General features: G+C 39.8%; 2 protein-coding genes across 2 annotated transcripts in view; one reads left to right on the forward strand and one right to left on the reverse strand.

The window, feature by feature from the left end:
* Nucleotides 1-585: 585 nt before the first annotated feature.
* Nucleotides 586-2,382, forward strand: klhl34 (kelch-like family member 34; the record flags this gene model as incomplete). The annotated part of the gene is made up of 1 exon (XM_084565637.1): nucleotides 586-2,382. One exon carries the CDS (start codon nucleotides 586-588, stop codon nucleotides 2,380-2,382), a length of 1,797 nt encoding a protein of 598 aa, XP_084421763.1.
* A 4,027-nt stretch (nucleotides 2,383-6,409) lies between these two features.
* cnksr2a (connector enhancer of kinase suppressor of Ras 2a) overlaps nucleotides 6,410-24,783 on the reverse strand; it is a gene marked incomplete at its 5' end in the record, with an annotated part of 59,437 nt that continues 41,063 nt past the window's right edge. Inside the window, 11 exons of the mRNA XM_084566772.1 lie at nucleotides 6,410-7,778; nucleotides 11,808-11,995; nucleotides 14,556-14,780; nucleotides 16,408-16,549; nucleotides 17,056-17,274; nucleotides 17,739-17,836; nucleotides 18,039-18,106; nucleotides 18,873-18,944; nucleotides 19,061-19,134; nucleotides 20,550-20,725; nucleotides 23,739-23,790. Coding sequence (XP_084422898.1) covers nucleotides 7,572-7,778; nucleotides 11,808-11,995; nucleotides 14,556-14,780; nucleotides 16,408-16,549; nucleotides 17,056-17,274; nucleotides 17,739-17,836; nucleotides 18,039-18,106; nucleotides 18,873-18,944; nucleotides 19,061-19,134; nucleotides 20,550-20,725; nucleotides 23,739-23,790 — 1,521 coding nt within the window. The 3' untranslated portion in view covers nucleotides 6,410-7,571. The remainder of the gene's footprint in view (nucleotides 7,779-11,807; nucleotides 11,996-14,555; nucleotides 14,781-16,407; nucleotides 16,550-17,055; nucleotides 17,275-17,738; nucleotides 17,837-18,038; nucleotides 18,107-18,872; nucleotides 18,945-19,060; nucleotides 19,135-20,549; nucleotides 20,726-23,738; nucleotides 23,791-24,783) is intronic.

The raw sequence follows: 24,783 nt of genomic DNA on the forward strand, positions 1-24,783 counted from the left end.
CAGCTGTATTTACCAATGAGTTCATCGAGCCGGGTTAGACACTAAAATCCCTGCCAAGCTCCCTCTCGACCCGTCCGTGTGTGCGTTCAGTGTGTTTCTCCGTGGTTGCTCGTTGGTTGGTGTATGTGTTGGACGCATGCATTTGGGTGATACTCCCTCCTGGACGCAGAGGAAAGGGCAGCAGACAAACAGAAAGACAACAGAGCCGTGGTATCACAGAAAGAGACACGAGGGCTTTGGAACAGTCCATGAAGGGGGTGGGTGGGTGGGGGGGGGGGGATACAGGATTATGTGTGTGCAGTTGTTATCCTCACTATCATGGTGTCACATGTCCGCGGCTGCAGACAGAGCGGGACAAAAACACAGATGCAGAGAGTCTGACTTAGAAGAAGCACTTCTTTCCTCTTTATTTCCTGCTTCTTGTTTTCCAACTGATATCTGATTCTCTTTGTGTCTTCTGTGCATCGTGTCGGCAACATCTTTTTTGACTTTTAATGTCTCTCCACCTCCGCCTCCTGACAAAGCTTCCTCTATAACTTGCCACTCTCTCTCTGTCTTTGGCTGCCTTCCTTCCCTACCTTTTGGATGGATAGCTACTCCCTGCTCTACAGTTCCTCCCACAGAACTGGACTTCTCTCGGGCTTCCAGCGCCTGCGCTCTGAGAGGAAGATGTGCGACGTTGTCCTAGAGGCCGGCGGTGTCTCTTTCCCTTGTCACCGTGCCCTTTTAGCCGGCTCTAGTGACTATTTTTGGGCCCTTTTTGGAGACACTACCGCTGAAAGATTAGCGGGTACCATTAGCCTCCCGGCGCTAACACCTGAGGGCTTAGACACCGTCCTGGACTTCCTGTATTCAGGCTGGCTCAGCGTGTCACCCGCCACGCTTCCTGTTGTACTGGAAGCAGCCAGGTACCTGCAGGTGGAAACGGCTGTGTCGATATGTGAGCGTTTCATGACCGATGGTTTAAACTCTGAGAACTGCTGCGGCTATGCTAATCTGGCCGAGCGCCATGCCCTCCACGGTGCACTTGAGGCTGCCAATCAAACCATCGCCTTGGAAATGGGGAGTTTGCTACAGGAGAACAGGGATGATCTCCTTGGGCTGAATAGCCAATCTCTGATGGCGGTGCTTGATGCGGACGAGATACCTGGCGTCAAGGAGGCGGAGCTTGTAAAGCTGGCTCTGGATTGGCTGGATGAGAACGGGCCCCTCCCGCTCCTGAAATCGAATCTTCTCCTGAGTCGTCTGCGGTTCGGACTTGTCGCCCCCTCTGACCTCTCCAATCTAAGCCACGCCCACAGGGCCATGGCCACACCTTTAATCAGAAGTCAGGTGACTCGAGCCCTGGAGTACCACAGGTTGGGTTCAGCTCAGCCAATCAGACAGAGCAGACAGACGACACTAAGAGTGTCGTCCAATCGTGTTCTGCTTGTGGGTGGCGGGTCTAACGCCGATTGTCCAGAGCAGCAGGTTCTGGCGTTTGATCCTAGATGGAGGAAGTTCTCATCTCTGAAGTGTGTTCTCCCGCTGCGACTGAGAAGTCACTGTGTGTGCTCAGTGGGAGGTTTCCTCTTTCTGATCGGAGGAGAAGAAGTGAAAGAGGGAGATGATGATGGAAAGAAGTCTGTCACCGTGGCAACATCCAATCAAGTGTGGCGGTACGATCCCCGCTTTGACTGCTGGGAGAAGGTGGAGTCCATGCTAGAGAGGCGGGCGCAATTCAGCTGCTGCGTGGTGGAGGATGTTATTTACGCCATCGGCGGGCGACACACGCGACCGGACACCAGCACGCAAACCTCTGTAGCTTCTGTTGAGTTTTACGACATGGCCGAAGGAGGGTGGAGGAGAGGAGCAACGATGCCCCGCCCCCTTTATGGCCACGCCTCGGCTGTGCTTGGCAACAACATTTACGTGTCAGGGGGTATTCCAGGCAACCCGGGCAGCATCCATGGTGGCAACCAGGATGAAAACACTCAGAGCAGCAGAGAAGTCCTCTCCTGGGACCTCAAAGGCAGAGTCTGGGAGAAGAGGGCCTCCATGTCCATCGCCAGATTCAGTCATCGCTTGGCAACCGCCCACGGCTACATCTACGCCCTGCTGGGGATGTACGAACCTTTCTGCCACATCGAGCGATACGATTTGCGGTCAGACCACTGGACGCGCCTCAAACCGCTTCTCACCGGCTCCTTCGGCTACGGGATGGTGTCCACGCCTTCCGGGAACCTGCTGGTGTTCGGAGGGAGAAGGTGGAGCGACGGACAGGAGGTGATCGTGAAAAGCGTGCTGGAGTACGACACGAAGGAAGACCGCTGGAGAGAGATCTGCCAGCTCCCCAGACCTCTCACCGGGACTGAGTGTACACTGCTGCCTATGCCTGACTAAAACGCACAAAATGTGATAAAAGCATTAACAAGTGACGAGAGCTGGTGCCTGAAGTGAGACAATTCCACTCTGACTAGGTTTTATCTCCTGGTTCCAGCTAATGGGCAGACTGGTAGAGATACTGTGCTCTAACTAAGAGGATGAGTGTAGCTCAAATATGCTGTAGTGTAATTTTAATTTAACAGATGCAGTTATTTAAAGTTAATTACAGTGTGTAGAAAAGTAAATATCCCCAAAAATAATGAACAAGCACTGGTGAGAGGTGGCATGTAAGGAAAAGGCTTTAAATGTGAGCTAGGAAAAGTGATAGAGGATGTTTTAGTAAGGGGAATAAAAGGAGGCTGAGCTCAGCTGCAGAGGAGGGAATAGAGAACAAGTCTAAAGAGAAGATAAGGTGATGGCGGTGGGAGAGGACGTCTGCAAAATAAAAAAAAATAAATAAAAAACCCAAACTAAGCTGAATATTTTACAGAGGTTGCAGATAAAAGTTGGTGTGACATTCCTGTTTATTAAATATGAATAATTTAAGTTTCTGCTTCGTTTTCAACCACCTTCATCCGTCTTGACCGTCAAACTGAAAGAGTGAATTAAAGCAACAGAAAAAGCATTCGGTTTTAGGTAACGGCTCGGTAACCTGGAGCTCCACATCAGTATTATTGATGTGCATTTTAAATTAACTGGATGTCTTAGTATATCCTGTAATATATTAAAAAATCCTCTTTAAGTATTATAAATGGGGACTAAAACTTCAAAACTTTAACAATTGCAAATACAAATCACTTTGACACATGTGGGAATTACTGTCAAGATATTATTGGATTTTAATGTGATTTCTTTGCAGAGATGAACAGTTTAACATTCCAACTGATTATAATATGAATCCAAATTAAAATGTGTTCAGTTTCTGTTGAGAACCAATAAGACATACATTTTAATCTATCTCTGCTGTGTCCAGTCACTTTATCTCCAGTTATAATAAAGCAACATCGTCTGTTAGTTCCCGGCAAATGTTTTTTGTTATAGTGTAATTATACCAGTCTGACTCTTATCTGCCACATGGGACGTTTACTGCAGAAATACTGTGTTCATTTTACTCGTAATAATTAGATTTTCAGCGCAGAACATTTTCTTGTAATGAGTATTTAGAAAGCGTGTTGTTGGTTTGTTTACTTTGGTAAGGTTTTCAATGAGAACTTGTCTTTATTAGAGAGTATTTTGTGTTATGGTACTTTTACTTCTGAACGAGAATCAACCTACTTTTAGATGTTCTTACTAGCAGACCTCTACTTCTAAATGAACTAGAATGTTTTGAAGTCGAACTTTTATTTATACCAAGTCAAAGGAGAACTTTTATTTAAGTTAATTTTTCAAGAGAACTTTTACTTTAACTTAAGTAATATTTTGAAGGAGACCATTTATTTAGATAAGATTTTAAAAAGAAGTTTTGCTTTTACATAAACGCGATGTTCAAGAAGAATTTTTACTAAAGTGAGATTTGGAAAGCATACATTTAGTTTCCCTTTTTTATTTAAGTACGATTTTTAAGAACTTTTACTTTTACATAAGTAAGCTTTTGACTGAGAACTTTTACTTACACAAGATTTTAAAGGTGAAATCTTACTTAAGTAAGACTAGGAATAGGATTTAAAACTTTTGAGTAATATCTTTAAGCAGAACTTTAACTTAAGTGAGGTTTTAAAGAACTTTTACTTTTACTTACGCAAGATTTTAAAGGTGAAATTATACTTAAGTAAGACTTTGAAAATCTTCTTTCACATAAGAAGGATTTTCAACTCTTAAGGTTTTGAAGGAAAACCTTTACTGAAGTAACATTTTGAATGAGTCCTTTTACTTGTATTTAATATTTTAAGAGAGATTTTTAAGTTTTACTCTAGTAAGATTTTGAAAGATACCTCTTGTTTGTACGGGACTATTCTGAAAGTGTGTTATTGATACTTTCGCTTTAAGTAACTGAATACTTTACTGTCTGTCAGCTGGCTTGTCATGGACTCCCTTTTTCCCCGTTGACGGGAGCAGTAAAGCAGACGTCAGCGCTGCTCATCATCTCTCCCCACAAACCAAAACAGACAAGAACAAGAACACCTTTATCCAAATGACCAAAACTTTATTGATCCACCCTCGTCTTCCAACAGAACACGTAGAATTATCACGTAAATAAATACGGTTTTGTCTTATCAATAAGTTATAGATTGAACATGAAACAATCTTTACTCAACGACAAGCTGTCCAAAATAGCCTGATAGAATTAGAGAAGATCATCCAAGACACTTAGTTTGCACTCTATAAATAGAGATCTACTGTATCTAGAGATTTCAAACACAAAACAGAAAAGGAATACTGGTTTTATCTACAACAAAGACATGCTACTACAACCAACCACGGGCAGCAGCATAGAAACAGCATTCAAACTGAGTGTACTGTGTGCTTTTCAGTGTGTATTTGTATGTGCGATTGCTTTCATAGTTTTGTGCAGCGTCTCTGAGTATTAAGTCTTTTGGCAGCAGCGTACAAATAAACTAATATATATATCTTTTTTTTTTATTAGATCTTTATTTCAGTTCCTATGCAAATATTTCCTCATAATCTCTATGTGACATGCAGTTTACCGAGAGCCAAATGGTCTCTGAGGGAAAATCCACCCGGGGAAACTTTTACACCGTTATTTAAAATTAATTGAATCTGTTGATGTCCTTGGAAGTTATTTTTGCCTGAATTACTTTTTGGGTGAAGCTCTTCTTGGGCGACCTGAACGTACTGTCTGAACTCCAGAAGGTAAGTATCTGAAACTTAAAGAAATGAGTATTTTTAAAACTGCATCATATGATGGCGAAAGGGGAAGTAATTAAAGATGTTTCTGTAGTATTTCTGCAGAGATTACAGGCCTTATTACTTAACAAGTGTTACATTTATGCAGTAACCTTGTTTTGCACTTTTTAATGTCTACTTTAGATCTACAAAACTTCTCTCATGTGGTGATTCTGATAAACATCTGTCTCTGCCAAAACTACTTAATATGGTACAAAACTAAATCAGCTGATTTATAAAGCTCTCTTGAAAGTGAAAGGTATTTGCAAGTAGGCTGTCCTCTGTCTGCAGCGTCTTCCAGTGTCTGGTGTATTATATTATAAGACTGTCAACATTATTGCACAAAAGTTACTCTGAAAAAAGGAGCTAATGCTGTTTTCAGTATCGAACACACGTATACATACACCAAAGTCCCTTCTATTTTATTGCAAAATAAATATATAGTAAGACTATTTTAAAACTTGAAATGCTGTCTTGTCATGGCAACAACAATATACCCAATAAAAAGCTTTTTTTTATTTATTTTTTTTAAATCAAATCAAATCAAATTATTATCTGTATTTTCATGAGTATAAGTTACATAAATTATACTTTCCATACATTCAAAGTGTCTCCTCGAGTGAAGCCTGCAACTGGGGTTCTAAGATGTTTCAGTGAAGTTAATATTAGTTTGATCAGTTGTGGAGACGCACAGCAAAGACTTGTAGCGTCCCCTGGTGTGTAGACGCTGCCAGTGTCTTTACATGTGAAAACTACTTATTAATCAAAAACTACAATCATCATTATATTCAGTGGTGTCTTCTTGACTGTAGTCCATTAAACATGTTTCTGTTCTGTTAAGTAAATCTTAAGTTCACCATCAAAGATTCAAAAGTAAAACGTTTCTCTTAAAATCTCAATTCTTGTTTGCTTTCAAAGTCATACTTTAGTAAAAGGAATTCAAACTCTTAAAAATCTTTAAATTAGATTTTAAAAGAGAATTTTTACTTTTACTTAGGATTTTCAAGGAGAACTTATACGTAAGATAGACGTTCAAGCAGAAGTTTTACTTTAGTAAGTTTTCAAGAAGAACTTTAACTTCAGTAAAGTTATGAAGAACATTTACTTTTACTTGAATAAGTTTTCAAGAAGAACTTTAGCTTCAGTAAAATTTGCATGGAGAACCTTTCCTTAACTTAAGTAAGTTTTCACAGAGAGCTTTTATCTAAGTTTGATCTTGAAAGAGACGTTTTACTGTTACTTAAGTTCGATTTTCAAGGAGAAGTTTTACGTAAGGTTTTGAAGGAGAACTTTTGAAAGTAAACAAAGCTTTAGATTTTAAGAAAAACTTTTACTTAAGTAAGGTTTTCACTGAGCACTTTTGCTCAAGTAAATCTTTGAAGGGGGACTTTAACTTAAGTAAGATTTTCAGTAGTTTTAACTTTAACATGAGTTAGATTTTCAGGGAGAAAATTTACTTAGGATGTTGAAGAAGGACTTATTCTATCGTACTTTTACTAAAGTAACATAAAAATTCCGTGGTATTGTCTTGACCGTAGTCTATTGACGTGTGTGTGTGTTGTGCACATGAATAATGATTACGGCAATACCTTGAATATTCAATTCTTGAATCGTGGACCAATGTGCAAGAAAAGCAAATTACCAGAACAAAAGCTTCCCTAAATGTTGTCAGTACTTGTTTTAAACCTGTGAAAGCCTTTCAGGGTGGATTTTTCCTTTAAATGAGTCCTATTCCAGGAGGAGTGTGCATGCTTCAGGTCCAGCCCAGCACAGTACAGAAATTCTACCAAACCAGCACAAACAAAAGTCTCTAAAACTCGATAGAAACTGATACTAGTGGGTTTAAAAAAGAGCTTTGCTTATTGTTATTGGCTGCAACACTGTACAGTAAATATCATCATAGACATCAAGTATAAGGCTTGATAGAATACAATGTGCGTCACTCGGTGGCTAGTGGACTGTCTATGAGATATTGTGCAATCATTGTAAACATGGCACGACAAGCAGGATGAATAAAGATACTAATCCCACTGGATGGAAATGTGTTGGCGCTTCGCATATATGGCGTTTCCATGGAGAGTACTTCAGGTACAGAGCACAAAAGCTAACATGTAATACTTAAGAATCAGTGCAACGTCCGCCCCCGAGCCAGCTGGAGTGGCACAACCAACCAAGTCGTAGACTGATGTGACGTGAGGGTCTCCGCAGAAAGCTGCTGAAAACGAATCCTACTCTGACCTTTCAACACAGTCCGTCACTATCTGCACTGATGCAAAACTCTGATCAACACATCAGCTGTTCAGCTTGATCCAGAGTCAGCCGATGAGACCGATTTAAGTGTGTATCTGTGTGTGTTTTGCGCGTCAGACGTGCGTCTCGATGTAGGAGTGTGTGTGAGAGAGCGACGGGGTGAGCGGCGGGCCCGGGTCTGATTCGGCGGCGGTGGCGGTCGAGCTCGGCTCCTGAGTGAACAGCTCCTGATAGGCTCTCTTCCATTCCTGGAACTCTGCCGACGACAGCTGGGGATTGGCCAGCAGCCTGTCAATCAGCGCGAGCTCCCCCTCCCTGTCCTATGGGGATGCAGAAACAAAGGAGGGGCGAGTCACTTTTTAGATACTGGTTCCCACGACTCTTTAAAACGCAGACACACGGAAAGCAAAGACACACAGTTAAGGAGATACACTAAGATTTGGGGAGATTTGACAACAGAGATTCTTCTTTGTTTAGTGCTACACTAAAGCCAGTCCATTAGTGTCTATTAATTGTTCTGGTAGTCTGTGGATTTAATTTAAATATATTTACTACAGCTAGATGTTCTCCAGCATGCTATGTTGATATAATTCAATATTTTGATGTGCACTTGATTTACTATTTGACTTGACACCTTTAAATTACTACTAAGTATATCTTTTTGTTTTTGTTCTTCATGTTGAAACAGCATCAGAAAGTTGGGAGTTGGGGATATATTAAAGTACAAGTAAGACCCTTAAGTAAAAGTACAGAAGTAACAAAAGTCTAAAAATACACAGAAAGTACAAAAAGTAGGAGGACTCATTATGAAAAAGGTCTGATTTCATAATAATAACAATAATAATATGTAAAATAGTATACTGTTGCATAATATCTATGGTTGCAGTGATGTGTAAGCTTTACTTTACTACTTTCTGTAACTGCTTTACAATGTACAATATTAATTAATTGCATATATTATATAATATATTCATAACTGGAATCTAAAAATAACAACCAAAGCTGTATGATCAGTGTAGAACAGGGTGTCAAACGTAAGGCACGTGGGCCAAAACCGGTTCACTAGAGGGCCCATTCTGGCCCGGGAGATACATTTTCAAAGCATGAAAATCACATTGTAGACGTTAACTGGAGTTTTTCAAAAACAAATGCTATTCCTAATTTTTCCACTAGAGGTCGTACTGTTTTAGTTGCGGACGTAACACAACACTGAGGAACAGAAATTGCACTTTTTCTGAATAAAATGTTTTGTAAAAGGATAGCTCATTAAATGTAAACATTGTCATAACGTACTTGTACTTCTTTGCACTAAGACAAAGGGAAAAATCGTTTTCGTAGTTGTCGTTATACCCTATATACTGTTACTGTTCCGGCCAGCTTGAGATCAAATTGGGCTGTATGTGGGCCCTGAATTAAAATCAATTTGACACCCCTGGTGTAGAGGAATGAAAAATATTTACCTCCAATATGTAGTATTAATAAAACTGTATGTTAAAGTAGTGTCAAATGGAAATATTTAAATAAACAATATTAAAAAAAACATCATCTCAATTATTTTGTCACACAAACAAGGTTAGGTTTTGAGAAGTCACTGCTTTGAAAGAGAGGACAGTTTATGACTCATTCAAATGATTTGCTTGTGTTTATAGCTGCTTTTAGTTGACATGGCCTAACTTCTATCACTTATAAACATTGCTAGTGCTACTTTCCCCATTGACAACTAAAAATCAGATCAGACTGAACCAAATTCCATCCAGACTCATCGAGTTGGTTTGGTCCATTTGGTCCAATACAAAGATGAAGAGGAAATATGCATACTTTTGTTGTTTCCACAGCAACCACTGCACATAATGCTGATCCTGCCTGAACAGGACCTGCCTGAATACAACCTGATCGTAGGTGTAGCGTCTACTAGAGTCACTTTGACCTGGACAACTGTACATACATAATTTTACAAAGACAGGTTTCATTCAAACTCCCCCCAAAGCTTGGTATATTCGTTTAAGAGACACCAGACAGGGACCAAACATGTAAGCTCCTCCACCCAACCAACCAACCAGCCAAAGCCAAAAATAAAATAAAATAAGGAAGCTACTGCAGCTACAAGCAACAAAACCCCAGCGCCCTCGCCGCCAGCCATCCCCACCCACGGATGGAAGCAATAAAGTTACAAACTCCAGAGACACAAAAAAACAGCCACAGCAAAATTTCATTCACAGGCCCCGATCTACCGGGAGCATCGCCGGTGCTCGTACAACATGAAGCCACAGACGGCTGCTTGACAACCAAAGACTCAAACCAAACCGAGCAAACGGAGACAGATGACAGCACTAAAACTAACGAGACAGACACTAGACAGCATGTATGTGTGTGCTTATGTGTGTATTAGTGTCAGAAAGTGTCATAAATATCTTAAATATATCTAAAACGACTTGATATTTTATCCTTAGTGAGGTGCAAATGTGATTAAAATAAGACTGTAGGCTATAGATAAGCGTTAGACTTCAAGAACAACCAAGATAAAAAAAAATAAGAGTTTTAAGCAGCACAGTGAAGTTTGCTCTACCAGTCAATGACCTTATATAAACTGAATGGAGAGGAAGAATGGAGAAAGCAAGTTTCAATTATCATTGCCCAGAATTTTAAAGAGAAAAATCAATAAGATAAGATAATGGGCTGCTTTCATTGTAGTTTAATTTAAAAAAAAAAAAGAAAAAGAAAAAGTAATCCTACAAAAACAAAATAAAGTTCAATCAAAACTGACTTTTTGCTAAGTTACACTCCTGTAACAGCTGCTGATGCTACGTCTCACAAAAACAGCTATTGTTTGTTTGGTTCCATTAGCATTAGCACCTCCATTATACCAACTTAGCTTAATTACCTTATAAAAACACACCATTCATTTTATTGGCAGACAATAAACCAAGTACCAAAATGGTGACACACTAGCTTAATTAGCAAATTAAGTTCGGCTCTTCAAGCTATTATGGTTGTATTATTGTTATTTTGTTTATGTACATGCTACAATGCTAAAAGCTACATGTCACTGTAAAGATGTCCTCCTAAGGTAAATGATAATATTGGTCAAGCATAACATACGATGCCATCATATGATCGGCAGTCTGTTGTAGTTTTGGCAACATTATAAGAGGAAATACATTTTCAGTAAGTTCAGGAGTTGAGGCAAATCAGCTGACATTTTCAGAAATGGTGGAGGTGTAGGGTAAATAAATATTTTGCAATTTTGTCATCAAGAGTCAAAATTTTATAAAAATTTACAAGGTAAATATTGATATTCCTGAGAAGAGCCTGATATTTTAATTATGCCTTTGCATTTCCTTCATAAATTTAACCAGCTGAGATCTTGCTAAACTGTTAGCCTCACGGGATCATTGACGCCAAGAGTTGCCTAGCAACAGTGTTCTTGCGGTTTACGGATAGTGTTGCGAGACTTTTAACCCTATGGTGAAGACACTGACCCTAAAGAAGCAGGAGAGAGTTGATAATAGATAAATACATGTAGATTAGCCACTGCAGCAACATGTCAATGTGGCCACCATGTTGGTACAGGGGAAGCTCCTGGTACATGCCTCCTCACGTATGGAACAAGGAGTCTATTCCCACTTCAAATAATCAAAAGGTGCAGAATTTTACACCAGTTTTTATTTTTACTGCATTATAAAATGGATTTTATTTTTCATATCGTAAGAAGTATTATAAATATTACATATAGTCTTCAAACTTCATTTTTAATTAAGTGGAATAAGTGTTAATGGAGGTTCAAGGATAGCTAGGTGTTGGGCTAACGAGCATGCTAAGATGCTTTTATTTACCATAGTCAACATTTTTCAGTTTCAGTTTTGTGTGTTACATGCTAATATTTATTAATTAGCAAAAAATTAAAAACTGAGTACGGATGACGCTAATGGGAGTGTCGTTAGTTCTTCAGATATGTGGTGACAAACAAAAGAAAGTGAAATGTTTTACTGACTGAAACTTTAAATAGAAAAAATTACAAAATTTATATGTAGAATTTATCCAGAAGTGGACTGACTAGTTAACCTGATGTGCTAACAATTGTTAGCCTAAAATCAAACAGTATTCAAGAGCAGCTATACAATGAGGAAAAAAAACTCTGGCTCTAAAAATAATGTAGTTAGTGAACAACGTACTGCTTTGCTTTGGTAATGATGTGACATGTTAGCTGGACATGCTAACGTTTTAACATGTGGATAAAACCATATCTTGACGGTTGCTAAGCTCTCATTGGATGGCCGCAGATTGGGGGTTTTGTGTCATCTTTTATGTTCCCCGATACACTTCCTGTGTGAATGTATGTGTGGACCAACCTTCAGTGTGGAGGTCAGTATGCGGAGGCGATGCAGCCGCTCGTTGAGCTGAGGGTCTGCGGCCCGTCGGAGGAACGACTGCCTAAACTCAGACTGACCTTTGGCCTCCGATGCCCGACCCAGGGGGCAGACGCCGCCCTGCTCGCATGCACGAAAGAGGTCGCCCAGGGACGCACCTTCACTTCCACCTTCGACACAACAAGAGGGAAACAGAGAATTTAATTGTCATTTAAACTTTTCCATTCACATCTGTAAGAAGATCTGAGGCTTAAGAAGAAGTGACTGGCTTGAGTTATATCTCTGATCAACCACTGGAGGACAGCAGCACGCCTCAACACGTCTACTACACAGTGTAATGGCTTGTATTAATCACAGGAGGATTATTAATGCTGATAAAATCCTCGTCTCTCTTTACTGTCAGCCTCAGGGACGTCCATCCTCTCCACTTCGTTTTATTTCCTCCATCACATCATTATTCATTGCTCAATCTAACAAGTTCTTCCATACATCATTACATAAATCAGTCTTATTTACTATTTTAGTCTGTCACTTTTGTTCTTGCTGTTCTCACCTTGGCAACCAGAGCAGCATGCTCTCATTAGCCTCATTAGATCAGTGTATGACTGCAGTGTGTGTGTGTGTGTGTGTGTGTGTGTGTGTGTGTGTGTGTGTGTGTGTGTGTGTGTGTGTGCGCGTGTGTGCGCATCTCGATACAGAGTAAGATTTAAATGTGTCTGCCTGAGAGGGTTTTTATATATCTGGCACATATACTGACGTCAGCTTCTTCACCTTAAAACATTTTTTTTTTCCAGTCTCTAGTGGCTTTCATTCAGTGTGAGACACATTTGTCCTCTCTGCTGTTCCCCTCTAAAAAAATAAATAAATAACAGACTGGTTCATACAAATAACTCCAATATACTTATATATAGATGGCTACAGGTGGTTCATAATTTAGCTATATATGAGGCTTTTAACCCCTTAATATTCAAATAATAAAAAGTAAAAGCTTGGAAGGGATTTGTTGGAGTGATTCTTAAGCAAGATTTATTGTTTTGCATCAGATCGACACCGAGGGTTTGTCGTACTTTTGTGGCCTGACGTGCATCTTCCGAGAAATGCAACTTAATACAGCAGAGAAATTTCACCATTGTTCAGCCTCCAATACGCCATCCACTGAGACGTCTTCCCACTTATAACATCTAATCGCTCAAACTCCAACATGAACTGCTCAGTTCCAAACACCATTAAGATTAATTTACTGTCGCGTGTCACTTCTACGTTGTAGCTACGCTGTAACATGACGTGCACCTCCCCAGAAATGTAACTACGCATCACGGCAACACAGACCACACCGATGCGACTGATTCGAGATGCATTTTCTGGTTCTCGTGTCTCAGCGGCCAGACAAACACAAAAAGTTCTCCCTGGTTCAGTCTCCTGCAACCCATCTAGTCAGATGTATTCACTATATTCCGTGCTACAGTGATTTCAGTGAAAATAATTGTTGATCACCATTTTTTTTTTACTCTAACATGAGCAGATCCGACACACCAGTGCATGAGTACGACTGCTTAAACTGACGGAGGCCACTCACGTATTTTTCAACAGCAGCGAGCAACTAACCAAAATAACTCATCAGTAAAGTTAAAAGCTCTAGGGTTAAGTAGTCAGCCACTAAATTTGGGAAAAATATTTTGGATTTTTTTTTAGTTTGGGTGATGTCCCATCTGCTAACATGTAGCAGTATGGGGTGTACAGCCTACATAGAACCTACCAGCAGGGCGGGGAACAAGATAAATGGTTCACTTGATGGGAATTACCAAATGGACCACATAATACCTGTCTTAAAATATGACACAATCGTTCTTTGAGCCGATGGTCTTCTATTTTTTTTTTTTTTGATAAATAGAAACATAATTCAACACTAGACAACATATTGCAATAAAGGCAAGAAAAATAAGTAAAATAAATTCCTCAAAATTCAAATTAAATACCGTAATATGCTCCTAATTATTGGTTGCTGTGAATAAAGTTTCAGTGCCAAACAAGCCTGCCAGTGAAAAAGATCCAAATTTTTGTCTGAATATACCTCTCTGCCGACGAGCACAGCTGCAGAGATTAAGGCAGCAGATTTACGCAGCCTCGCATTCAACTGTATCTTTCCAAAACAGAGAAACAAAACAGTTTTCATCCATGAGAGGTTTAACAGGAGTTTAATGACATCTGGGCATAAAGAGTTGATATGACATTTATTGTGAAGAGTACAAAACAGAGTGTTTAAATGAATATTAATCAACACTGGATTATGTAAAAGTGGATTTTCTACTTTTTTTTTAGTAACATTTGAGATATTTACTTTATCCGTGGTGTTTTCAGTTAAGTGAGTCATGGTTTTAGATCACTAATTTCATATCTGTTGATTAAATGTTCATATTTATCTCTCGTTGCTTGCCAAGTATTTTTTATGCCTTCACATCTTATTTCAATTGAATATGTGGATTTTTAAACTTTCCCTGAGGTAAATTACCCTTGTTTTATTGTTTTAAGTTAATTAAGTTAATTTAAAGTTAAGTTAATTGATGAATATTAACAGCATTTTACCTTCACTTTACATCTATCGCACACGTGAATGCTCTTTTATTGTGTTCACTTTGTTTTACTAAATAAATAACATGTGGGTGGATTTAGGCCCTCTGTAACCTTCTTGCATGTGTTTCCCGCCACATGCATGTTCCCGAGTCAACTCACTGTTGTGTGTGTGCTGTTCTTCTTTCGCGGGCGGCGCCAGCAGCGTGTGTAGGTTGCTGTCTCGTGGCAGCGTGAAGCTGCGGGGTTTCCCTCCCTGGGTTGCCATAGGAATCAGCCTCTGCATCGCCATGGGCAACGGGACATTCCTCTGTGCGGGAAGAGTGTAAACGGCTCCGGCCGTCATCGAGATGCAACCCGGGCCTGGCTCGGCAAAGACGGCGTCCTCTGTAAGAGAGCGACCAGTCCAAGTGATCAGTTGTTGGCTGTGATAACAAATACAACTCACATATTGTGTGCAGTACAATTCATTTTACTATAGGCTGAATTTGGAAGGAAATGTCTCAATATTTACTAAGATTTTTATTTTATTTTATCAAGGTAATTTCCCATACTTGAGATAAATAAACAATGTCTTATGTCTTAGCATAATTAGAGAAAATCTCCCCTTCAACCGAAAAGGAATTGTCCATAAGAGAAAACATCGTCAGCATCTTCATGAAACACATCACACACAGACTTCAATGCACCAAGACTGTACATCGGTGACAGCTATTTATTCAGCTATTATCACAGTAAGGGGTGAATGTGAGATTTATAATGAGGGGGAATTCTCTTCTAATGAATCTGCATGTCAAAAACAATATCACTGTTCCTGCAGAAACATGCTGCTGCTGAATTTTCTCAGTACAGACGTGGACATTAAATTATATCTAACTAGACAGATGCTGCGACAACCTTATTTTTTTTTTGTGGAGCACTAGTAGGAAATAGTGGCATTTCACCAAAGCAGCAACAGTATCTACAGTAACTTAAAGTGTATTTTCATCATTAGTTCCAAGCAGTAATGCAACTACTGTAAATATTACTGCATTTTAGCAGCAAAAGTCAAAATTTCCTCAAATAATCCACACAAAAACAATCTCATTCTGAGTATGAGACTGTCTATAAAGACGGACAACAAACCAGAGTCTGCACAGTAGTAACTGGTTGGTGGAAACCTATGATCAAGGTACCAGCTTCTGCCCAAATGTGAGGCCACATAGGTGAGTCGCCACCTTCTTAACTGTCTTGGATTGTCATGGAAACTCGATGTATAGTTATTATTTTCAAGGTAAACATGATTAGTACTACTAATCAAAATCCAACCTATTGGAGAAGTAAAGTCTAGTAAAGAAGTCATCCACTTAATCTGTTTTTGATTTTTTTAGTTTAGTTGTCTGGATAATGTTTCATCCGTTAACAAGGAGGGTTAGGAATTTACAACCTACACAGAACCCGCCACCAAGGGGTGTCTGTCATGGTTTGTGATTAGTTCTCCTGGGTTTCTGTTTCTTGTTTTATTTTGTGAAGTTCTTGGTTTTTTACAGTCATGGTATGGTGTTAAGTTTTTCTGTATTCAGTTTCCTGTTTTATTTTGTTAAGTTCTTGGTTTCCTGTCTTGTGTTCCTCCCTGTATCTTCCCGCCTTTGTGGTTGTCTTCCCCGTCTTGATTTGTTTCACCTGTGTCTCGTCACCCCCCTGTCCTGTGTGTAAATATAACCCTGCCTTCCCCTTTGTTCTCTGTCAGGTCGTACTTGTCTCATCATGCTTTGTTTTCATGTCATGATTCTTGTAACTTGTCGTTCATGTCTCGTCATAGTTTTTGTCTCGTCACGTGTAGCTTACTTTTTCATGGATTATGAAAAAGCAAGACAAAACTGTCTGTGGTGTACAACACCTTTTACTTTTATGACTTGTCATTGCCATTGTCATGTCATTAACACAATAGCCATCTATGTATTTAAGCATTTTATGAAAAATAGTGAAAGTACATCACTGTTCTCTTCAAGTTTCTGGTTATTTTGTGCATTACCAAGCGGTCCAGTTTGCAGGTAGTGCAGTCCAGCCTCCGTCAGTGGTGTCTCAATCAGGTCCTGCCAAGAGCGTCTCTGAGAGGACGAAGAGCGACCTGGAGAACCTGTTTCACTGCTGCCCCCTGCGGGACTGGAACGGTACTACAGGAAACAGAAAAATAGGAAAACGTTCATTAGAATTTTTTGGTTTCTGGATTGTTATGTGCAATTTTCAGATAAAGTGAGTTGATGCACTTTTTTTCTCCCATATGGAGTCATGCAATATGAAAGTGTAAACACTTTTCCTATTTCAGAACACAATACCAACACAATAGCCATTAATAATTAATATTTTTTTCTCAAAGGAAAGACAGTGAGTCATAAAAGACTTCACATAGATTTTCTGATAATCATCATTTGTGGCAAATTAACAGATGATAGGCCATTGACACATGTATGTGTACCAACAATTAAAATCATATTTAAGATGAAAAACAAAAAGGTTAATATGGCAGTTGAACACATGTAGCGTCAGCACACATGCAAGGCGCCTAAACCTGACCTCCTGATCTTGTTAGCTTCACTACTAGCTTTATTTCTAGTTTGCTAGCTTCATAGCTAGCAAGACTCTGACCCTCTGATTTCATGTTCAACATCCTCACACACACCTCTACAGGATCACATCTGTACTGCACATCGCTGCTGCTGCTGCCCCCAGGTTTTCTCCCACTGTGTGTGGTGCCTCCCCCTAGAGGGCCGGGGTGGTACTGTGGCTCTGCAGCCACAGGTGGGGGCTCGCTGCACAGGAAGTCCTCCTGGGAGGAGCGAGAGCGAGACGTCTCTGTGGAAGACAGTCGAGTGGTTCGACCTTCCAAGTAGGCGCTCATCTGAAAGGGACAGGGAATGTGACAGACGTCCAATGATCACCTGGTCTTGTTGAAACATAATAGCACACTTCAAAGAAATGATTTCATCCGGCAACAGAGACAGAGTAGTGCCAAGGAGGCAGGGTGACAGCTGAATGAGTGTGTGGGGGTGTAAGTAAGAGACAGGAAGACAACTCAATTTGTCTGGTGGCCCATATTATCTGAACTAAAAAGGTGTGATTGTTGTTGCAGTTAGTCATTTTTATCTTTCAATAAAAAAACATGCTCCAAGACAAAGACTCATTATGTAGAGCAACAATTTTCCAGGGTCAATTATAGCAACAATTATACCAAATTTACTCCCACCACTCCCTTCAGGCTTAACTGGCAACAACTTTAACTGGATTGTGGAGGAGCACTGGGCCTGATTTTGGCTTCAAATAAAACTTTAAATGAGCGTTAACGCAGTCATGTGCGTGACTCACTGATGGAGGCCGTGGGTAGGTATCGTATGGAGGTGGGGGGCTGTCCTGTTTGGGGCTGGAGGTGGTGTCATCTTCATGTTCACTCTCACTCCAGTAATCTGCAGGAAACCCACACACAAACCATCGGAAAGATGAGATACCCAGCCATTTAGATTTTCTCATCCATCTATGTTGGAAAATACATATATGGAACAGAAATAGAGGTGCCGGAGTGTTAGGTGGTTACAGATGCCATCCAGCAGCAGCAGCAGCAGCCATCTGCTGAAGTGCCCTTCAGCATGTCACAGTATGAATCCTCACCCTGCTCCTGGCGGATCCTCTCTCGCTCTGCGTAGCCCACGGCGGCCATGTTGAGACGACTCAGCCACCTAACAGAAGGAGGGAACACCCAGGTTTACGACATTACATTCAAGTTTATGTGTGGGGAGAAGCAGTAAATTGTTTGGGGACCACAATGCAGCACAATGCAAAGATTTCAAAAGGAACCAATTTCATTCCAGTTTTTGACCTTATTACATCGCGAAAAGGTATAGAAGCGGGGCTCTTTGACGGTCCAAGCCAAATTAGAAAATAAAATCAGGGATCATATGAGTCACGGATGTTGAATATTGTAACAAACTGTCAGAGTTGAGTAGCATTACATTATATTTAACTGGGGTTTACAGTTGGAGTCTCTAAGACTCCAGAAAGAAGTAATGTGTCATCAGTTAAACTCATTTTTAGAATCAGCTCTGACATATCAAGCTGATAAAATAGTCTATCATCAAAACAACATTAATCTGAAAAAGAAAAAAATTATACTTCACTTTAATGGTGGAAAACAGGACCAGTGACGTTGTGAGGTCAAAAACATCTATTTTTCTTATTTTTATATTTTGTGAAATGTTTTCTTTTGAGACATAATTTCTGACCTGTTTGGACAGGTAGGTATTTGCAAAGGTTGAAACTGGAGCCTCTAAGGAAATGTCTTGCAAATTCATTTTTTTTTTTTTTTTATAACAGACGCACTTTCCAAATAAAAAACAGTACTTCCTGTTATCATCAATTGAAAGACATATTGTGCTTTCCGGAGGCGAAACAGGAAGTTGGGATTTTGCGTAAACCTTCATCCGTGTTTAGCACAAGCTGCTTTACCTGTTCATGTCATCCACTCCATCTGCTGCAAAGTAGAAACTCTTCACCTTGGGGTGACAGGCTTTGAAAGCACTAGAGATCCAGAGAGAGGGAGTTATTTTTGCAGGCACAGATTTATACACTCAAGAGCCTGTGAACCGCAAAAGTAAATACACATAAATATGCAGTAGCTTTTGTCAAACGCTTACTATTTCTTGCGACATTCACTTGCTCGGTCGATCTTAAACTCTGGAAGACTCACAAATCCCTCTGCCTTCTCATCCTGAACAGATGGAAAGAAGAAAGACATTAAAACATGCTTTAGGGAAGGGCTAAATTAAAATGTTACAGGAATATCACAGTTCTCCTCAGAGTGGCTAATGTCTCTGAAGTTAAAAACACTACACTACAATTAAAACACTACACTGTCTAAAGCCATCCTAGCTGGTTAGTCACTGCAGTGTCAAACTTTACAACAATCCATTAAGTTAAAATCACTGAAGAGTCGGAGATCACCAAATGAACTATGAATAAGAAAATCAAATTTCATGACAATCCTTCTAGTAGATATTTCACTTAAACTATACGTACTTATTCATAGCCATTCAACCATGAGTACTAAATCTCATAAATGCTCAAATATCATCTGAAGACGTAGTTCATTATAAATCACTAAAATGTTAAGAAAAAAACAAATTAGATAAAAAATGTCTCACTTGGAGCCATGAATGTTCGCCAACTGACCAATTATAATCGAGATTTATTGCTAAATATTACAAATCCCAATCTTGTGGCGTTGCTAGAATGATGATTTGACCAGAAGCTGTTGATCTATTTCATCCCAAATCACTAAAATCTATCCTCTGGGAACCATGGATACCTATTCATTTTGATAACAATTCAACCAACAGCTCTAGAGTCATTTCGCTATAAGTCATTAAAATACTGGGGATAACCAAAATAGATAAGATTGTGTTTACCCAGGATTTACAGAATGAATATGGATGTTTGTGGCAAATATCATTATGGATGGGCTGGTAGTTATCAAGATTTATCACTAAAAAGTACAAATATTAACCTCATGTTGTCACTATAGGAAAAAAGAGGGAATCAACAAACTAATAACAATGCATCCTCTGGGACTGTTAAATTTCATGGCAATCCATCCAACAGCTTTCAAGATACTTTGCTAATAACTACTGGAGCATTGGGGCTAAAATAATATGATTGATCCTCTTGGAACCACAAATGTCTGCAGTCAACTTCATAATCAATTGACCAATAGTTTCTAAGATTTAAAAATTACAAATGTTAATCTTGTGGCATTGCTCGATATTTCAGTCTGGACCAACTCACTAAAAAACAACATCACACCCATAAGACGTTACTTTATGTAAATGTTAGATGAAATCAGGTTGAAATCCTTGAGCTTGATTATTGATGCCGTCATATTTTTAGCATAGGATTCTACTTTGATGGAAATCCCTGCCTTTTTTGTTGTCACACAGCAGCAACAGAGCTGTTTCCAAAACTTGCATGGCTTCCATTTAGTTGCAGCTTGCAGGCTTTTGACAGATTTCATCACTGCATCCTAATTTCAGATTCCTACTTCCTTAAACGTGTTGTAATACAAACTCTGGTTACAAACTCTGGGAGAGGGTTGCTTATTGTGCCCAAAGATTCAGGCTGGAGACGTACCTCCTCGTTGATGTACCAGTACAGGCAGTTGTCCTTCAGAACAAACCAGTACTTCTTCCACTTCTGAGAAAAGTAACCCTTCGCGTCCCTCTTTCTCCACAGCCAGCCCTCGCAGTCTCCTCTGCCCAGCGCCTTGCAGGAAACACGTCGCCGGCTCAGGGAGGCCAAACTTCGTCCTGGAAAGACACGTAGCAAACGTGAAGGCAGCTGCAGCGGAGTTCATGTATGGAAAGAATGACAAAACTGGATGAAAGCACGAATGTGTCATACAAGAGGCAGAGCATCGTGCTAACTCTGATTGTAAGTGCTCACTCAAAGCAGTGGGAATAAACGCTCTCACAAAATGCCACATTCAAATGGAGCAATAATTCTTGGCAAAGAGTTCAGTCTCTGGGTTTTGAGCGTTTGATAGAACGCTGCAGCACTGCAGAAAGGTAAGAGGTGTTTAATAAAAATCGCATTTTCCTCACAGCAGGGTCCTCATTAAAGATTACCGGGGAAACTTGGCTCCCAGTTGAGGTCCCCAAAGAAACTTTTATTGCGCCGTATGAAAAAATCTTTTTTAACAAGGACGGCAGTTCAATATTCTGTTTACCTCTGAGGCAGTGTGTGTCTAAAGGAAACAGCGCTGGGCACCAAAAAGTAAAGCTTAAACATAAAATGTGAAAAAGGTTTAAGAGATGATTAATAAAACCGGTGCTCTAATAAGTTGAAATAGTCATTATTCTGGAGCAGATTAAGGCTTTGAACCTTGTTGCCTTGTTTATTTTTCCAAGCGTAACTCATATTTCATTACATGTTGGATAAGAGGTGATCATTATTGTCTCATTCATTTTGAAACTTTGGTTTAATTGCTGTAAACAAACAAAACCGTGGACGAGACGCGCAGATGGAGCTAAAGCTTTCAGAGTTTCTCACGGTGGCAGATGGTGAAACGAGTGAAAGGCCTGTGGAAAATAAAATCACTTCCAACATGTTGATCCTCGTTAGTGTGGTGAAAGAGAAAAAGAAAAAAAAAAAAGAAGTTTGGAGCGGGAGATAGTTTGGCGAGTGATAGCAGGGGGGAAAACTTTTTCATTTACTTGAATTCATCAAAACTAATGAGCCGATGTAACAATCACTTTTGATTACACGTTCAGTACTCTTCACTGGTTTTCATTTTTACAGTAGTACAGAGAAATACTGAAAACTACCGCACTCATCACAGTCTGTGAAATGAGCATGACGGTTTAAAATGCAAATACAGAGCTCTCTGCACAGACTGCATGAAATGTGGAAAAAAACACCTCATAAGCAAAATCTACCACCACGTTTTTTATATATTTTCTTTAGCTTGAGCAAAACTAGAATGTAAAGTCAGCCTTTTCACCGATGCATGAACATAAATAAATGTTTAATAGATGCCATAAGTTAGTCAGTTTAATTTTTCGTTAATTCGACAGTTAAATTAAATAGTTAACGTCATATTCATCATGCATTATTTATTTATTATTAAGCAAAAATACCACATATGTGTTAAAGGGGAGCTACTGTTTTTTACAACCTGGACCTTATTTCTGGCATAAAATATGGTCGTTTACTCACCCATATAACTTTTGTGCAATTTGTATTCCTTCGGGAGATAATTAGATCAGTAGTATATCCACATAGTGGGAGTGACTGGGGCACTGAAACGCAGCCTCTAAATAATAATCTGCCGCAAAACTCGTTCATTTCACCAATAGATTGACCTACAGACCCCGGATGATGTCTTCTGACCTGGATGATGTTGTCTCTGAGCGCCGCGCGCACCCGCGACGGTCGGCTTGTTTACTTGTAATATGCTACTGCAACGGTTCGTCCACACCTTAGAATAGGAAAAATATTCAGCCATGTAACTAGCACTAGCGTACGATAACAAAATATTGGTGAAATTAAAAGATAATGCGTTATTTAGAGGCTGCGTTTCGGTGCCCCAGTCACTCCTACTATATGGATATTCGTAGATCTAAATATCTCCTGAAGGACTACAAATTACACAAAAGTTATATGGGTGAGCAAACGACCGTATGCCAGAAATAAGGCCCAGGTTGTAAAAAACAGTAGTTCCCCTTTAACAGTTTTAAGTTCAGCAGCAAAACAAGCAGTCTGAAGATGCTCTGGAAAACATGTTTGACATTTTATAAATCATCTCCTTTTATTGAATGAAAGTAGTGTTGGCTGTAAAAAAAAACATCTTTTTCTGTTATATTTCCAGTTGATTTGAAGCTTCGATTTCAGTGCAGTTGAAGAAATATTGTTCATTAGCCACAAAATCATCAAATTATTGTTAATATTCACCACATCACTGGTCCCTACATTGTGTGGCACATGTAATCTAAAGTAATGATTCCAATAGTTTCCTGCAGTTCTCCTGGGAGTCTGTGATAAGTTACTTGGTGATAGTGTAATTTGGAACTAAATAGGGAAAACACTACATTTAGCAAACACACAAATTGTTATTTCCACTTATGCTAATGGTAACAGGAGTGCTTTGGTTATATAAGAATGCTAACAGTGCACTAAAAAATTTTGTCTCAAAAAAATTGACCAATGTGGGTCACTACAGCACCAAGGCAGTAAATTCTGGTTCATTCCAGACCATTAATGTGGCTAACGGGGCTCTATGGGTTACGCTTATGGTGAACTCCGTTGCAGAGATTTGTGGAAACGAGGTGATGGGCCTTTAGAGACAGTTTTACTCGGAAAAACGTTTTAAGTTTGCTTTTGACTCAAATTTAAAGTAAACACAGAAACTAGCAGCAACCATTTTGCTAACTGCATTAGGGAAGCAGCATGGAGCGCATGCTAGTAGTAACGTTAGCATGACCAGTATGATTGAGTACTGTTGCTTAACCTGCTATTAATGGATAAACTGAACCTAGTTTTTTAACTTTTTAACCCAGTGATTTGTATTTTACGAGCACAAACTTCTTTACAGACACACTAAAAGTTGCATAATTTTGTCTCCGGTTTCTTATAATTGAATCAGTTTATTTCCCCAGACACTTTTAAGCAGATCATTAGCGAACTGCAGACCTGTAAAATAAAGTGTTAAAAAGATAAGTGGTTCAACTGAAGCAAAAGCTGCTCTCACATTAGCTCGAGTGAGTAAGAGCAACCACAAGTGGCAGCATCTGCTCAAGCTGAACAGGTGGCTTTCCTGCTTACCTTTATTCTTCTTCCTGTTCTTTGTCTGCAGAGAGGAGGACTGCTGGTATGTCTGAGAGTGGTTGGAAAGAGGAAGAGGAGAGAGGCATGGAGGGAGAGAGAGCAGGCTGTCAGGATGAATCAGTGGCCTTTGTTTGCTGCAATGAATCCTGGGATATAAAAGATGACAGATCTTAGTGAGAGCAGCAGCGATGAGACAAGGAGAAGAGGCCAAAGGCAAACAGACACAAAAATCTCTCATTATCTCTTCCTCACACACATACACAAACATGTGGGGATGGAAGAGTCAACCTTACGGAGGACGTTAGCAACTCTAACACCTCTAAATATAGACCAGAGGCACAGGAGGGTTCGGAGAGGCACAACAGGACGCCCAGGTGATGGAGGAACTGAGGACAAAATAGAGCTCGGAAGCTTCTGGGAACTAAACACAAACTTTAGTAAGTAAAATGTGAAGGACAACGATATTAAACAGAGGCATCCAAAGTCTGCCAACGTAAGCTTCTGACACAACCAATGATGATTTTTGTTATCTTCCTTATTTAAGTAGAAGACAAACAAAAGATATCAAGAAGCCTGTCACTTATCCAACATCTGGGTGGGAGGGTGTACAAGCATACAAGCTAGCCATAGCTTAATCATTTAGGCAATTACCAGACTCAAACAGTCAATGTTAATGAAACTCAGCAAATCGTAGTGATGGTAGGCGAAGAAACCTTTAGCGATGTGAAATAGGCGGATAAGTTGAACTAATCTCAACTTTGGGAGCGACTGTTACAGCTCATTGACATATGACGCAAGGAACGCAAGGAGACATCGTCCATCGACTTTGGTTCCTACCACCAAACTGACCATGCTGATGGCAGGATTGGAGCATCTGGTGAACCCAGGCGGAGCGGCGGCATTGTTGATGGTGTTTTCTTTTTAAAGAGAAGAACCTACTTCGATACACTAGCACCTTTATTTTTTGCTTCACTCTGAAACATTTGGGACGGGAAATATAAAAGGGGGGGGTTGCCTAGACAACCCGAGCCTGTAACGTCCT

The sequence above is a fragment of the Chelon labrosus genome, assembly GCF_963514085.1.
Source record: "Chelon labrosus genome assembly, chromosome: 18".
Lineage (NCBI taxonomy): Eukaryota > Metazoa > Chordata > Actinopteri > Mugiliformes > Mugilidae > Chelon > Chelon labrosus.